The 16,439-nt window shown below is 42.2% G+C and overlaps 1 protein-coding gene across 1 annotated transcript in view; it reads right to left on the bottom strand.

Moving 5' to 3' along the window:
- The window catches only part of LOC122923231 (von Willebrand factor A domain-containing protein 3A-like), a 135,490-nt gene that overhangs the window by 105,248 nt on the left and 13,803 nt on the right, over nt 1-16,439 (bottom strand). Inside the window, exons 4-10 of the mRNA XM_044273992.1 lie at nt 13,143-13,267; nt 11,326-11,403; nt 6,558-6,612; nt 5,024-5,122; nt 4,464-4,570; nt 2,480-2,605; nt 6-105 (exon numbers count right to left, since the gene is read on the bottom strand). Coding sequence (XP_044129927.1) covers nt 6-105; nt 2,480-2,605; nt 4,464-4,570; nt 5,024-5,122; nt 6,558-6,612; nt 11,326-11,403; nt 13,143-13,267 — 690 coding nt within the window. The remainder of the gene's footprint in view (nt 1-5; nt 106-2,479; nt 2,606-4,463; nt 4,571-5,023; nt 5,123-6,557; nt 6,613-11,325; nt 11,404-13,142; nt 13,268-16,439) is intronic.

Genomic DNA, 16,439 nt, shown 5'->3' with positions numbered 1-16,439 from the left:
ATTACCTGCCCAATGCTATCAAATGCAACTAGGTGGATTTTAAGACTTTTCCCCATGGTGCACTGCAGCAAGTAGTCAGAAAGGACATCTGATGTCTGGTCAGGGCTAAAGACAAGAAAACAAAAATAATATTTAACACGAATTTATAAATAGATTATCAATGTCAAATATAATAAGATGCAGGTGTGAACATAATGAAATGCAAGACATATATGTAATATTACATCTAGAGTAAATACATTTTAGAAATAGTCATTATTTTCTAAAGTGGTTCTCTGGAAGTAAAAAAATAGAGCCTAATGGGTCTGTTATGTTTTGTAGTCTCTTTTTCCCAGAGTCATAACTTTTTTTATTTTACCGTTCACATATGAGGGCTTATTTTTTTTGCAGGACAATTTGTACTTTTGAATGGCACCATTTTATATTGCAGTGTGTATATGTAGTGAGAAGCTGGAATAAATTTCCAAATGGGGTAGAATTGGAACAAAAACATAATTCCACCATAGTTTTATTGGTTTCGATTTTATGGCGTTCCCCATCTCGTAAAACTGACCTATTACCTTCATTCTACAGGTCAGTACGATTACAGGCATACTACATTTACTGTATTATTCGCTCCATAAACGCAATCTCCCCCCCTCTCTTCTTCCCCAAAAGGGGAAAATGGCAGTGTATCTTATCGACAGAATACTAGTGAGCACTTCTATTATGGAATCACTCACTAGTACAGAGTAGGACCGGGAGCAGTGAATACCGTTCTCCTGCTGCTAGCTGTACTCACCGCTCCCTGGTCATCTGATAGCTTCTCCCATAGACTGCAACCGAATAACTCCCTCAATCTCAGCACGGGGGAGTCATTCAGGCCCCGGGAGTGCAGTGTTCCTAAGACTTCAGTTGTGGTCACAACTGACCATGGAATCTGAGGGTTTAAATGTCCGTTACCAGCATTACTGTAGATTACAGAAAATGTCTCCGGGTGTCTGCTGTGTAAAACAGCAGGCTACTGGCGGGTATGGTGCCCGCTCAGCTCCTGAGCAGGCCCCCATGTTTAGTAAATAAAACAATATCCCAGCAATCTCCTTAAAATGTAATTGAAACTATGAAATGTCTATAATGTTATCTGTGTTTCCCAGATCAGCCATGCCCTCCTCCTTCTCCTCAATGTACTGTGTCTTGCTGCAGGACAACTGACTGCAGCAGGACCCCTCTTAAGGCCTCTTTCACACGACAGTATGTCCATTTCAGTGTTTTGCGGTCCGTTTTTCACGGATCCGTTGTTCCGTTTTTTGCTTCCGTTGTGGTTCCGTTTCCGTTCCGTTGTTCCGTTCCGTTTTTCCGTATGGCAAATACAGTATACAGTAATTTCATATTAAAAATTGGGCTGGGCATAACATTTTCAATAGATGGTTCCGCAAAAAACGGAACGGATACGGAAGACATACGGATGCATTTCCGTATGCATTCCGTTTTTTTTGCGGACCCATAGACTTTAATGGAGCCACGGAACGTGATTTGCGGCCAAATATAGGACATGTTCTATCTTTAAACGGAACGGAAAAACGGAAATACGGAAACGGAATGCACACGGAGTACATTCCGTTTTTTTTGCGGAACCATTGAAATGAATGGTTCCGTATACGGACCGTATACGGACCGCAAAAAACAGCCCGCAAAACGGAAAAAAAAACGGTCGTGTGAAAGAGGCCTAACACTGTTCTGTCTGTAGCTGGACAAAAAGGTTGCTAAATCCTATCCTTTGACTACACCGACCCCCTTACCAGTTAGCAGAAAGAGGAACTGATCAGTAGGAGACTAACCCTTGTGTTCTCAGCAGGATTTCTACAAGACTGTATTTTAGTAACATGCAGAAAATACTGCTGACTGAGAACAAGGGTATCTCCGGTTTACTTTTCTCATTTATTTCTAGGTTTAGCCTTCCTTTTCTAGAGGAATTAATTAAACAGAGCGGGTGTTTCCTGAGCTGATCAGCTGTAGTCTGATAGTCTATAAAGTATACTATAAAGTCTAAAGTATAGTAAACTGTAGTCTATAAAATATTTATACATTTACCTACCAAATTCTACTTTAAAAGGGATGCAATTTATATACAATTTTTTATATGTTTTACTAATTTCTTTGTTGTATATTAAAGGGGTTGTCCAAAACTTATTTACCCAGTGGAGATCCGTTTCAGCTTTTGGAAAAGGCCATGGTGCTTGGCCTGTGACTCCACGTCCATTGATCACATGGCCTTTCTTTAACTCAGACCCTTTCAAGTGAATGGGACTAAGCCAAACACAGCCACAATACAATGAACAGTGCTTGCTATACTGTGAAGAGTCCGTAGTGCTCACCAGAGGATTGCAGCCCCTTCACAAAGCTGCCTTTATATTGATGACCTATCCTGAGGATAAACCATCAATACTAAAGTCCTGGACAACTATTTCATTATATTAAAAAGTACATTATAAAACCATACCAGTTGCTAACGATAACCACAAGAGTATCCAGGTCCTGGATCTGCAAAGCTTTCCGTAATGCTAGGAGTAAGTTACAGCCACCTCGAGGCTGCATCTCTTGAATCCACTGTCTTGCTTCATGTAATCTATAGAAAGGAGAGAAAATGTTTTTAAAGGGATTCTGTCACCAAGTTTTGTGCTATAGAGCTGCGGACATGCACGGCTAGATCACCGCTAGCATGTCTGCAATATATCTGTCCTATAGGGCTGTGTGGTTTTAATTTCTTTAAAAAAGGATTTAAGAAATTAAAACCACACAGCCCTCTAGGACAGATATATTGCGGACATGCTAGCGGCGATCTAGCCGTGCATGTCCGCATCTCTATAGCACAAAACTTGGTGACAGAATCCCTTTAAAAAGAAAATGTTTTAAAGAGAAACTGTTGTCAGTAGGAGCAAATAGAGCCATACAAGAATGCTAGGTGCAGGGCTGTGGAGTCGTTAAGCCAAAGCCTTGACTCCGACTCCTCAATTTCCCCTAACTCAGACTCCCACATACATGGCGCATGTTTGAGCAATAACTTAATTTAAGCTTTTTATCACCCTTATGATACAATAATCAAGCTATTTAGGTAGAACATAAAATATATTTATTGGATACAACTTTAAAACGCAAAAAACGTTAATAAATTGTAAATATGCAAAACGCTGCAGTAAGTGGGAAAAAAAGCAGTTGTACTTTTTCACATGTGTGTTTCTCTATTTCTGAATTTGAGATGTTAAAAAAATGTTTTCCCCCTTATATTCTATGTATAGCATATAGAAGCCATCAGAGCAGCTAACCTCTCCCAACATGAGCTCAGAGGAAAAGCAAACTAACACATAAAGCATACAGAGAGAGCATGCACTGGACAATTGATTTATGCACAGTTTATTGAAAGTTTAGATTTACTAAGAAGTACTTGACTTAGGCCTCTTGCACATGACAGTATGCCCTCCGAGATATGCGGTCCGTGAGCGGGCCATATGTCCCTGAACGGCATTGATCGTTCGCACGGGAGTACACAGCATCATAGATTGCAATAATGCTGTGTACGTCAGACCACCCGCGGGGCTATTGTCCCGCACTCATATGATCTTATGAGTCCAGGACAATAGCCCCGCGGGCGGCCCGACGTGCACAGCAGCATTGTAATCTATGATGCTGTGTACTCCCGTGCGCACGCTCAATGGAGCTCCAGGACATATGGCCCACAGCGAGAGACCTGCTGAACTGTCTAGACCAGGGATGCTCAACTGGGCCCTCCAGCTGTTGCAAAACTGTAAATCCCAGCATGCCGTAGTAGCTGTAGGCTGACCACGCATGCTGGGAGTTGTAGTTTTGCAACAGCTGGAGGGCCGCAGGTTGAGCATCTCTGGTCTAGACTCTATAGTTCATGACTAAAGTAAAATCTACTGACCAATGTATTTAGAAAATGTCTTCTTTTAACTGTCCCTTTATGTTGAAAGCTAATCTTTTGTAACTAGTGAGAAAACCTCTTTAATCCTGTTTTTTCTAGCAGATCTGAGATGAGTGCAGCCATTCCTTCCCAGTGCGTTTTCCTCCGATCTGTAGCGAAGGAGCTTCACTACTGAGCATCTACATAAAGGGCAGCAGACATTCATCTCAACTAAAAGCCTAGATCCTTAGATCAGAAATAGAACAGACATTTATTGGACATTTCATCATTTTCCCAAATTCTTATGAAAATATATTCAGCACATACTGCATTGAACTAACTGTACCAATTTATTATATATTTTTGGAGTCAGAGTCGGTCCATTTTATAATGACTCGGACTCCACAGCCCTGAGGGAAATCTACTTACCGGTAGTTTAGATATGAGACTGCATTATTGTAAATTTTTAGTACAACCTTAGTAAATTTATTTTATCAGGCAGCAAGAAAAAAGTAATAAAAATTATGAATATCCTGAGAAGGACTGAAAATTAGAATATACTTACACACGAATGTTGACATCTTTTGGATATTCCCATGGACACGAGACATCAGTTCCAAACGACATCAGAAAAATCTTGTCTTTGTAGCACAGCTGCTCATCTACAAGGCACTAAATAATACGCAATGCATTACTTACACACAATTAAGAACAAGTTCACTGCAGGAATTGATGGAAATGTAATGAGGGTCATTTATCCAATTGGTGTAAAGTAGAACTGGCTTAGTTGCCCATAGCAACCAATTAGATTCCTCCTTTCATTTTTCACAGCTCCTTTTGAAAAAGAAAGGTGGAATCGGATTGGTTGCTATGGGCAACTAAGCCAGTTCTACTTTTTGAAATCTGAGTATAACCATATACAAAACTGAAGTCCAGTAAGAAATGCAACCATATATACCGGTATGTTAACTCTTATAGTTCAGCTTGTGTTTTTTTTTTTTATTCATATTTTCCAAATATTTTCAAGTCTGTGATACTATCAATATTTATGGTAATATCACAATCAAGTCAAATAATTTATTTTCCATATACACCAAAACAAGTCATTCATGTATAATTTATTACCAAAAGGCCTCTTAAGAAATCCATTCTCCTTGGACCGCAGTTTAAATGTGATGAATCGATCAGCAGACCTACATTTTTCCCCAGAACAAGTCCAAACATCTACAATATAATGCAAAGAATTAGTAATATAACAAAACAACATAACTAAAGTTTTACATACTGATCTTTCAATTTTACCCAATCTCCTTCCTTAAACACGTGTTTGCTTCGCCAATGGTTCACTCATTTGTGAGATCAGATAGGGATGGGTTTGACTATTACATGAAATCTGGCAGTCGCTGACTCGCTGAAGCAGCAAGCAGAGCTGCTAAAGATGGCTGCCATAACCTCACTCCAGCATTCCTGCGTAATGCATAATAATAAAAAAAAGCCTTTTGCAGGCCATAGAAAGTTCAGTTTACACAAGCAAGGCAAAAGGGTACTCAGTAAGAGCAGCCATTTTCAGTTACAGAATATACACTGGGAGGGAAGGGATACAAATGAGCTCTTAACAAGCTCCGCCTCTAATGCCACCAGATGTAAGGCAGCTATACTACAAGTCAATGTTCAGCTCTTAAAATAAGCCTTGAGACATGACTTGGATATTAACTAAGCCAGCATCTCATCTGCAGACAGCTGTTTCTGGGTGATTGCCCCTCATCAGTGCAGAGCAGAAAGTACTGGCTTAACTGGGTGAGAGGCCTGTGTCCGGGTCAGGAGGGAACTAACGCTCCTTAGGGAGAGAGCACCTTAATTAGTGTGAGGAGACTTATAGGCCATACATGCTCCTCTGGAATTCTGGGAGGGAAGGGATGCAAATGAGCTCTTAACAAGCTCACAAGCCTCTCACCCAGTTAAAGAGAACCTGTCACCGGGATTTTGTGTATATAGCTGAGAACATGGGCTGCTAGATGGCCGCTAGCACATTCGGAATACCCCGTCCCCATAGCTCTGTGTGCTTTTAATGTGTTAAAAAAACGATTTGATACATATGCAAATTGCTGGCTTATTTAATATCCAAGTCATGTCTCAAGGCTTATTTTAAGAGCTGAACATTGACTTATAGGATAGCTGCCTTACATCTGGTGGCATTAGAGGCAGAGCTTGTTAAGAGCTCATTTGTATCCCTTCCCTCCCAGAATTCCAGAGGAGCATGTAAGGCCTATAAGTCTCTGGCTCACACTGATTAAGGTGCTCTCTCCCTAAGGAGAGCTAGTTCCCCCCTGACCCAGAATATACACTGCTACACAAGTCCAACAGATCTCCAACCAGCCCTGAAGATAAAGGTCTGGTAATAAAGTACTGCGGAAAGGGCTTGGGGTTTATTGAACTTTGGTGAGTAAGAGGATAATGTGTGAATTGTGGGATAGGAAAAAGGTGGGTTTACAAGACCGTGCCAGATGGGATACAAGCACTGAACAGAAAAGGTTGTATAATAGTGAACTATGTGCCATTTGTTGCTTTGTGGCCACAAAGTATTAAGCACATAGTTGCTGTTGGACTATGGTTGACACTGGTCTCTGTTGAAGCTGGAGGGTGAATACTTGTGCATTACCTTTCTGCTGCCTTCCATTAACCAGTGAATTCGTCTATGGAAGTAATCGATTGCCCTAAAACACAAAGACAATAATGTTTATGTTAACAGTATGAACAGAGCAAAATTGATAATGAACAAAGTGGCGATTTCAGAAATTGTGCACATTGCACTTTGGCTATGCACCAGAGGTATATATTGTGAGTATGCTCTGACATGTACCTCTGATGTATGCCACTGGAGAGCCATAGTGGAATACATTGGCCACAATGGAAAAAAGTCAACTACACGTTATACTGTACTTTTATTTTTGGGATGACCCACTGTTTAGGAAAGCACAGACTTTCCTAACCAGTAAAATAAAAATAAAAAGGTACCTCTCTAATACTTTCCCAGCACATATGTATGCAGTATGAACACAGTCTATATAGGGTGTGCAAAAAATATACAGTAATCATGTCTGCACCATTAAGATCTCCGTGGTACAAATATTACCTTGGAAAGTGATACAATGAGCATTAGGAGCAAAGTATCCTGTGTATACCAATAATGTTAGATTACATAGGATATTGGTTATGAGGCCAATGATGATTCTAAGGGTATGGCTGGCAGAATGCAGGCAGAAACTCTAACCTGTGGCAGCCAGATGAGCAGAGTCATGGCTGCTGGGGGTGGGCATGGCTTAGTGTGTACAGCGACCACTCTTTCTGGCCGTACTGTATTGCATGAATTTTGTTTACAGCAGTAAGACGGTTTAAAGGAAATGTGTCACCAACAATATTATCTGCCAGTTAGAATCAGATAGAAGCACAAATCATTTTTTCTAATCAGTTTTTTTTTCTGATTGTAGATCTTTTATTCTATTTCCTGAACATGAATATGGGGATGGCCATCTTACCTGAGCTGTTCTTAACAGCATTTAGAAAGAATTTAGGGCTCTTTCACACGAGCGGATCCCGTGTGGGTAATCTGCTGCATGAAAGAGAGCCAAGCCCCGCACTGGACAGCAGAGACACGGAGCATTAACATGATTGATAATGCTCCGTGCCTCTCTGTGACCTTTTTACTACAAAATCACGGTGAAAACTTTATCTCACTGTCATTTTGTAGTAAAAAGATCACAGAGGGGCACGGAGCATTATCAGTCATGTTAATGCTCCGTGTCTCTGCTGTCGGGAACAGGGCTTGGCTCTCTTTCACGCAGCGGATTAGCCACACGGGATCCGCTTGTGTGAAAGAGCGCTAAGAAAATTGCTTTGTGGCAGCCCCATGGGTCAGGAAGGGACCCCACTGACTTCTATGGGAGAGTTTTCTAGGCATTTTCTGTGCCCTGTGCAGAGGTCATTGTACAAGGAAAAAATACATAAGCTCTGACAATCACCTATTGTGAATGGAGGATCCTGTCTTATCTATACACAGAGGTGATATCATTACAGGCAAGATTTGAATGAGTTATCTGCAGTAAAGTGATCTGTACAAACCAAGACGTGGCCCCTATTATTAGGCTTAGTGGCTAGTGCAAAAACTGCAGGATTTTTATCTTTTTTATCTAAATATATGGAATACGTGGAAAATTAAAAACATCATCAAAAATTCTTAAAAAATATGTTAAACATAAAAAAGTGATTTAAACAGCAGGTCCTTTTCTGATGACACATTCCCTTTAAATCTGCCACTACGTGAAGCAGAGATAACATAACACAGGAGTTTACACAACATTTTGGATTGTAGCACTTCTGATAAGCGGATTAATAATGTCTAAGAGTGAGACAAGAGGCTAAATAAAAGGGACTCTTGTCGCCTTGGGCCGGTGCTATTAACGACACTGATGCGTGATTGGCATAGCTGGCACTAAGCTCAGGTCAGTAATTTGTGTCCCGTTTCCCCACTGTGTGCCTGCAAATCAGCCACGTAATGCATTGAAAGGACTCCTAAGCACACATACATACTGGATTACATGGCCAGATTGTGGTAAGTATAGAAATACAAATTACTCACCTGAACTCAGGATCAGCATGCATTAATGTAATTAAAGGGAAAGTGTCACCAAAATGTTTTCCTGCCAGTTAAATCCAGATAGCAAAACATATCCTTTTGTTCTAATCTGTTTTTATTTTGTGATCGCAGATTTTTTTGAATTCTGTTTCCTTAACATGAATATAGGGGCGGCCATCTTGCTTGAACTGCTGTTAACAACATTTTAAGAATTGCTTTACGGCAGCCCCATTGGTCAGGAGGGGACCCCACTGACTTCTATGGGAGAGTTGTCTAGGCGTGCTCTGGGGCCTGTGGAGAGGTCATTGTACAAGCAAGGAGTATAGATAAGCTTTGACAATCACCTAATGTGAATGGGGGATCCTGTGCTATCATACACAGAGGTGAAATATGCTAAACTAATGCTGCCTGTAATGATAAGGGGATAACTGCAGTAAGGTGATCTGTACATACCAAGAAGTGGCGCCTATTATTAGGCTTAGGGGCCAGTAAGAAAACTGCAGGATTTTATGTTTTTTGTTTAAATATAGATTCTGACATGGAAAATTAAAAATAACATCACCAAAAATTCTTTAAACATGGTGTTTAAACAATAGGTAATTTTCTGATATCACATTCCCTTTAATATGGCTTGTCCAAGCTGATAAGAGTTCCTTTAAATCAGGGGTGCACAACCTTTTCTGGTTGGGGGCCACATGTTCAGCCTGAATCAATTCCAAGGGCCAAAAATAAAGCTTAAAGGGGTATTACCAACTGAAATTCTGTATTTCTGGCATACTGAACATACAGTATATATCATTAATGTCTAGTTACACTTCCAGGACTCCCATCTAATGGGAGAATACATGAAAGATACATATGAGCATTCACAAGACATAGACATACATGTCTTTTACCAGACAGAATGGTATCGAGGGCCGCATGTGGCCCCCGAGCCGCAGGTTGTGCACCCCTGCTTTAAATGTAAGACCTTTATTCACAATGGTATACACACATGGCTGTAATCTACACTGAACAAAAATATAAACGCAACACTTTCGGTTTTGCTCCCATTTTGCATGAGCTGAACTCAAAGATCTGAAACCTTTTCTACATACACATAAGACCCATTACTCTCAATTATTGTTCACAAATCTGTCTAAATCTGTGTTAGTGAGCACTTCTCCTTTGCCGAGATAATCCATCCCACCTCACAGGTGTGGCATATCAAGGTGCTGATTAGACAGCATGAATATTGCACAGGTGTGCCATAGACTGTCCACAATAAAAGGCCACTCTGAAAAGTGCAGTTTGATCACACAGCACAATGCCACAGATGTCGCAACGTTTGGGAGCGTGCAATTGGCATGCTGACTGCAGGAATGTCTACCAGAGCTGTTGCCCGTGCAATGAATATTCATTTCTCTAGCATAAGCTGTCTCCAAAGGTGTTTCAGAGAATTTGGCAGTACATCCAACCGGCCTCACAACCATAGACCACGTGTAACCACACCAGCCCAGGACCTCCACATCCAGCATGTTCACCTCCATGATCGTCTGAGACCAGCCACCCGGACAGCTGCAGCAACAATCGGTTTGCATAACCAAAGAATTTCTGCACAAACTGTCAGAAACCGTCTCAGGGAAGCTCATCTGCGCTCGTCGTCCTCATCGGGGTCTGGACCTGACTGCTGTTCGTTGTCATAACCTACTTGAGTGGGCAAATGCTCACATTCGATGGCGTCTGGCACGTTGGAGAGGCGTTCTGTTCACGGAAGAGTCCCGGTTTTCAATGTTCAGGGCAGGTGGCAGACAGCGTGTGTGGTGTCGTGTGGGTGAATGGTTTGCTGACGTCAACGTTTTGGATCGAGTGGCCCATGGTGGCAGTGGGGTTATGGGCAGGCGTATGTTATGGACAACGAACACAGGTGCATTTTATTGATGGCATTTTTAATGCACAGCGAATACCGTGACGAGAACCATGAGGTCCATTGTTGTGCCATTCATCCACAAGCATCACCTCATGTTGCAGCATAATAATGCACGGCCCCATATTGAAAGGATCTGTACACAATTCCTGGAAGCTGAAAACATCCCAGTTCTTGCATGGCGAGCATACTCACCGGACATGTCACCCATTGAGCATGTTTGGGATGCTCTGGATCAGCATATACGACAGCGTGTTCCAGTTCCTGCCAATATTCTGCCACTTCGCACAGCTATTGAAGAGCAGTGGACCAACATTCCACAGGCCACAATCCACAACCTGATCAACTCTATGCGACGGAGATGTGTCGCACTGTGTGAGGCAAATGGCGGCCACACCAGATACTGACTGGCTTTCTGACCCTCCCCCAGTAAGGCAAAACTGTGCACATTTCAGAGTGGACTTTTATTGTGGGCAGTCTAAGGCACACCTGTGCAATATTCATGCTGTCTAATCAGCACCTTGATATGCCACACCTGTGAGGTGGGATGGATTATCTCGGCAAAGGAGAAGTGCTCACTAACACAGATTTAGACAGATTTGTGAACAATATTTGAGAGTAATGGGTCTTATGTAGAAAATGTTTCAGATCTTTGAGTTCAGCTCATGCAGAATGGGAGCAAAACCGAAAGTGTTGCGTTTATATTTTTGTTCAGTGTATTTGTAGGCTTGCATCACATTAATTATCTCAGTGCCAAGATACAAACAATAACCACAAAAGAAAACCTCATAGACTGAGCTTAAAAGTGAGGATTACTGTCAAACGTCTTTTTTTTGTATCGATAGAAATTTTGCAACCTTCAAGAAATGTTCACAGTTTTCAACTTACTCCTGAATTTTCAATTCAAATTCATTTACGGTCTCTGCAGTTAGTTCAATTTGCTTGGCTGCATTTCTTGATGGTTTCCTTTAGATAAAAATAAATTAGTGATATCTATGTATAAAACAGAGCACATTATTCTGTTTATCTGGTTATTAAACACCACCCCTACAGCCACTACATGGTTAGGGCTCATGCACACGAAGGTATTTTCTTTCCACATCCGTTCCGTTTTTTGTTTTTTTTGCGGACCGTAGGCGGAACCATTCGTTTCAATGGGTCCGCAAAAAAAAGGAAGGTACTCCTTGTGCATTCCGTATGTCCTTATTTCCGTTCCGCCCAAAAATAGAACACGTCCTATTATTGTCCACATTACGGACAAAGATAGTACTGTTCTATTAGGGGCCAGCTGTTCTGTTCTGCAAAATACGGAATGCAGACGGACGTCATCCGTATTTTTTGCGGATCCGTTTTTTTGCGGACCGCAAAATACATACGGTCGTGTGCATGAGCCATAAATCTATAACACAAAAATTAATGATAATAAAATCTAATGCAAAACAATGTGCCATTTGTGAATCCTGATACGGTGCTATTTCCGTGAAAAGAAACATGAAAGTTATAGGCGGCATCCCTTTTTTGGGGGTATTTTTCATGAATGCCAATATTACAACAACATGATCTTTAGATATGAGAGCTTGCATTCCTTATTATCCAAAAACTTCAGGATCTTAAGATGCCACAGTCCTAGAGAAAAGTCTCATGGACATGACCGTGAGCAATTTAGCCTGTATTGACATATGTAATACTAAACAGTACCTTGCAATGTATTCTGGGCAAAACTGTTCAGTCTTGGGTGAGTGTATATCCCCCAAGTAGAATGTGGTCTGAAGTATGGCATCTGATGGAGCATGCTTTAATTTATTTTATGTCGATTTTTGCATTAATGCCACCATTCAAATGTATTATCAACTTATTCGAGATCTGTTTGATATGACTAGATTTGCATACAGCAATTCATAGGTTGTCTGTGTCAATAATTTATATGTGAATGGGTATCAGATTTGTATCTGTCCTACATAATGATGAGCAAGCGACGACAGCAAGGCCCATTTGCCAACATGCAGTTTTATCACAAATCACCACGCTTTTCAAACTAGTTATTAACAGCCATTGTTAACCTCTGCTTAACTGCAAAACTATGTGCTCACTAACAATCAATCTGAAAAGCCGACCGGTTTACACAGGCCGATGGAACAGCCGATTGTCGGAAGGAAGAGTTCCTTCCCGACAGTCGGCTGCTGCATTTACAGCAATCTCCTTCACAGCTATAGTGATCCCTCGTCCATATACAGAATCATTGTTTCTAGTCGGCAGATCGCTGTTTAGACTGCACGATCTGCTGCCCAGGAACGATGATTGGCGTGCCTGCACGAATGGCAGGATCACCCGATGAACAAGCGTTTTGTTTGTTCATTAGCTGATCGGTGGCATATTTAGATGGCCAGATTATCAGGAATGAGCGTTCACAGGAGCGGCCGTTCCCGATAATCTGTCCGATTATTGGTACATGAAAATCCACCTTAAGTGTGGGAAAATGTTCCTAATCTACTCACTATTGTGTAAACAGTAATCGGACTGGAAACCCTGTTATAGGGAAAAGCAGGGTTTCATATTGTTATATATACACACATATGTAGTCAATACTTTGGAAATGTAATAATATTACTAAACAGAAACACACTTCCCATTCCCAAAAAATATTTCAGCAATAGATTTTCTGTCTGTCCATCTAATTGGGTTAAGATTTACATTCTATAACTCACATGACAATGCTCCCCAGGTTTAGTAGATCTTGGATGGTGAGATGCCTGGAGTCTATACCATGATGGAGAAGCCATTCTTCAGAACACTGTGCATCGTTCAGACCATTCTCTGCTGCTGTCAGTCTCTGCAGAAAGAGTAAGTGAGCAATCAAAGAAGAAACACTAATGTTGGCCATTCACATTAGGTCGTAGTAGGCTCGCTGAACGCAGCCATACACATTTTAGACCATACTGGCGTTTACATTCCTTCAAATTCACCATACATGTTCAATGACCCTGGGTGAAGGATCGCTTTGGGATCATTCTTCCAATGAATGACTATTATGGTTGAAACCAACATTTTTATCAACTTTTGTCCGATGTGCATAGCCCCCATAAGTCCTACGCCTTTAAATGAAACAAAAGGATATCAGTTGGGGGTCGTGTTTTGGACCCCACCTATCAGATATTGATGACCTATCCTGAGGAAAGGCTGTCAATATCTAAAAAAAAAAAAAGGTTAATAAAAGCTTTTTGCACAAATGTAATTTGTGGAGTAAACCCATATAAAGTGTTTGTGCGCAGAGCCATGTCTGTGTAAGCGGCCGTATAGAAAAGCCTGTTACATACTGTACAAGTCAATGCAAGCAGGCTCATCCTTACAGCTGCTTAAGTTAATCCCTTTAATTAAAATAAAGTTATTATATCGGCATATATAAAGTATATTATACTGTATGTATAAATACATAATATATTGTATATACTATAAGCTATACTACTGTTATATCCCTAGGTGGCGCCATCCTCTTTATTTGTGCCAGAGCACCTGTTTTTCATTCACAGCAGTTGGTGGGGTAGGTATGTCACACCTCTGTGATATTTGATGCAAAAATATCAAGGAAAGCAAATCATTTTTCATATAACCTTCAAATGTACCTTCCTGGTTAGAAATGGCACGGTGGACCATGGAAAGCGTTAGTTTCATTTTGAAGGCATATAGAGTCAAGCAGGACAAAGCCCTGTATTGCTGGTTTCCAGAATCTGAGGGTAAAAATACACTTGTCATATAGGATGGAATGTTTTTACCCTCAGATTCTGGAAAAACAGTAACACCGAGCTTTGTCCTACTCACTGAGATCAGAAGATAATAGTTATCAGTAGTTGTCGTACTGAATGATCAGTGCTGGAATCTCAATCAGCACAATAAACAGCTAAAATCTCTATTTAAAAAAAAACAATTACATTATCTTAAAGATGTACAAAAAAAGGGGGTTGTCCAACAAGAAATATTCTAGTTTTCAAATCGGCACCTGGATCTGAATACTTTTGTAATTCTATGTAACAAAAAATTTTGTATAGCCATTCAGCTATTTAATAAAATGTATCTGTATAGCGCCACCTGCTGTTTGTTTGTTTTTTATTTCTTTGTCCGGCTCACTGAGATGGCCGCACATGCTCAGTTTCATCCTTCAACAGCCTCCTGAGCAGGGATAGGGAGAGCATGGACACGCCCCCTGAGCTGTGATGGGGAGAGCATGGACACGCCCCCTGAGCTGTTATAGGGAAAGAGCTGCAGAAGAATGGACATGCCCTCTGAGCTGCAGCAGAAAACAATAATTACTCTTACCGGTAATTGTTTTTCTTGAAACCCATGACGGCACCAATGCGACTAGGACCTCCCATCCAGGACAGGAAACCTGAAGAGATAAAATGGTTCACACCCCCACCACACCTCAGGGATTCCAATAAACAGACCTCCGGAGGCGTGCCAACCACCAAGAAAAAGAAGGTTGAAGACAGAAACCAACCCACAAAGTGGCAAAGAGAACCAATCTGGTAAGTTATATTCCTTCTAATACTTTCTGCAGCTACTGCATATATATATCAATATATATATCCCTTTTTTTGGGGGGGGGGGGGATTTTTTGGGGTGCCGTCATGGGTTTCAAGAAAAACAATTACTGGTAAGAGTAATTATTGTTTTCCCCTCACCCATGATGGCACCTATGCGAGAATAAACTATAAGATAAAGAATTTAGGGAGGGACTGCAGCTTGTAGCACTTTTCTCCCAAAGGCTGCATCTGAGTCAAGATGCAGTCTGTAATTTTAAAAAAGGTATGGGGAGAGCTCCAAGTAGCAGCTTTGCATATCTGGGACAGAGACGCCTCCGCTTTCTCCGCCCAAGAGGCCGCCACAGATCTGGTGGAATGAGCCCCGAACCCCGAAGGGGGAGTTAGGCTACGGGAAGAATAAACCAGAGAAATAGAAGTCTTAACCCATCTAGCTATAACACTAGTAAAGGCTTTGCGACCTCTAGCTCTACCCAAAAACTGAATAAGGAGCTTCCCCGCTCCTCAGGACCAATACCGGGCTTGTGGGCCTCGAGGGCTCCAGGGGTTGGCGCATCCTGCATCACCTGGTTCCGACATGCTGGTGGAAACCCAGATCCTGCACAGCACTGTGTGCCACAAGGCTGGCTGCCTTCTCCTGCTGCCGATTTGTAAAGCGCGCCTCGGCTCCTTTTAACCCCTGGGCCCAATAGTGCCTAATCCAATGAGGGAGGATACACACACCCCTTCCGGCCCGGCGTCCGGAGATGACATCAATAAGCCGGAAGGGGCCGTCCCGGTGCACATGCGCAGAATGCAGGGAAGTGCGCGCCGCCATATTGGAAGCGGGACGCCGGGCATCCCGCTACAATGGACCGGGAGCCACTTGAACACGGCCACAGCGGCTCCCCACAGAGGCTTGGGAGGAGGCAAGAAGAAGAGCAGGCTCAGGCAGCAGCTTTCTGAGGAAACTGACGCCGCCAGGGATAGGTCCCTTTACGGTATAGTAGGCCCGGACCTCCCCAGCCTCCTGAGGTAAGAACCAAAATCACGGCATGAGCCAGAGCTCCTCAGGCACCTCCTATCCGGAGGACAGGAAACCTGAACTGAGGTGTGGTGGGGGTGTGAACCATATTATTTCTTCAGGTTTCCTGTCCTGGATGGGAGGTCCTAGTTGCATAGGTACCGTCATGGGTGAGATGGCCGCACATGCTCAGTTTTATCCTTCAATAGCCTCCTGAGTTGTAATAGGGAAAGAGCTGCAGCAGAAAAGACATGCCCCCTGAGCTGCAGCAGAAAATACACGCCCCCCGAGCTGCAGCAGAAAAGACACGCCCCCGAGCTGCAGCAGAAAAGACACGCCCCTTAGCTGCAGCAGAAAAGACACGCCCCCTGAGCTGCAGCAGAAAAGACACCCCCCTGAGCTGCAGCAGAAAAGACACGCCCCCTGAGCTGCAGCAGAAAAGACACGCCCCCTGAGCTGCAGCA

Source organism: Bufo gargarizans, unplaced genomic scaffold (genome assembly GCF_014858855.1).
Source record: "Bufo gargarizans isolate SCDJY-AF-19 unplaced genomic scaffold, ASM1485885v1 original_scaffold_1381_pilon, whole genome shotgun sequence".
Lineage (NCBI taxonomy): Eukaryota > Metazoa > Chordata > Amphibia > Anura > Bufonidae > Bufo > Bufo gargarizans.
The sequence above is the reverse complement of the archived record's forward strand: the minus strand, read 5'-3'. Positions and strand labels throughout refer to the sequence as shown.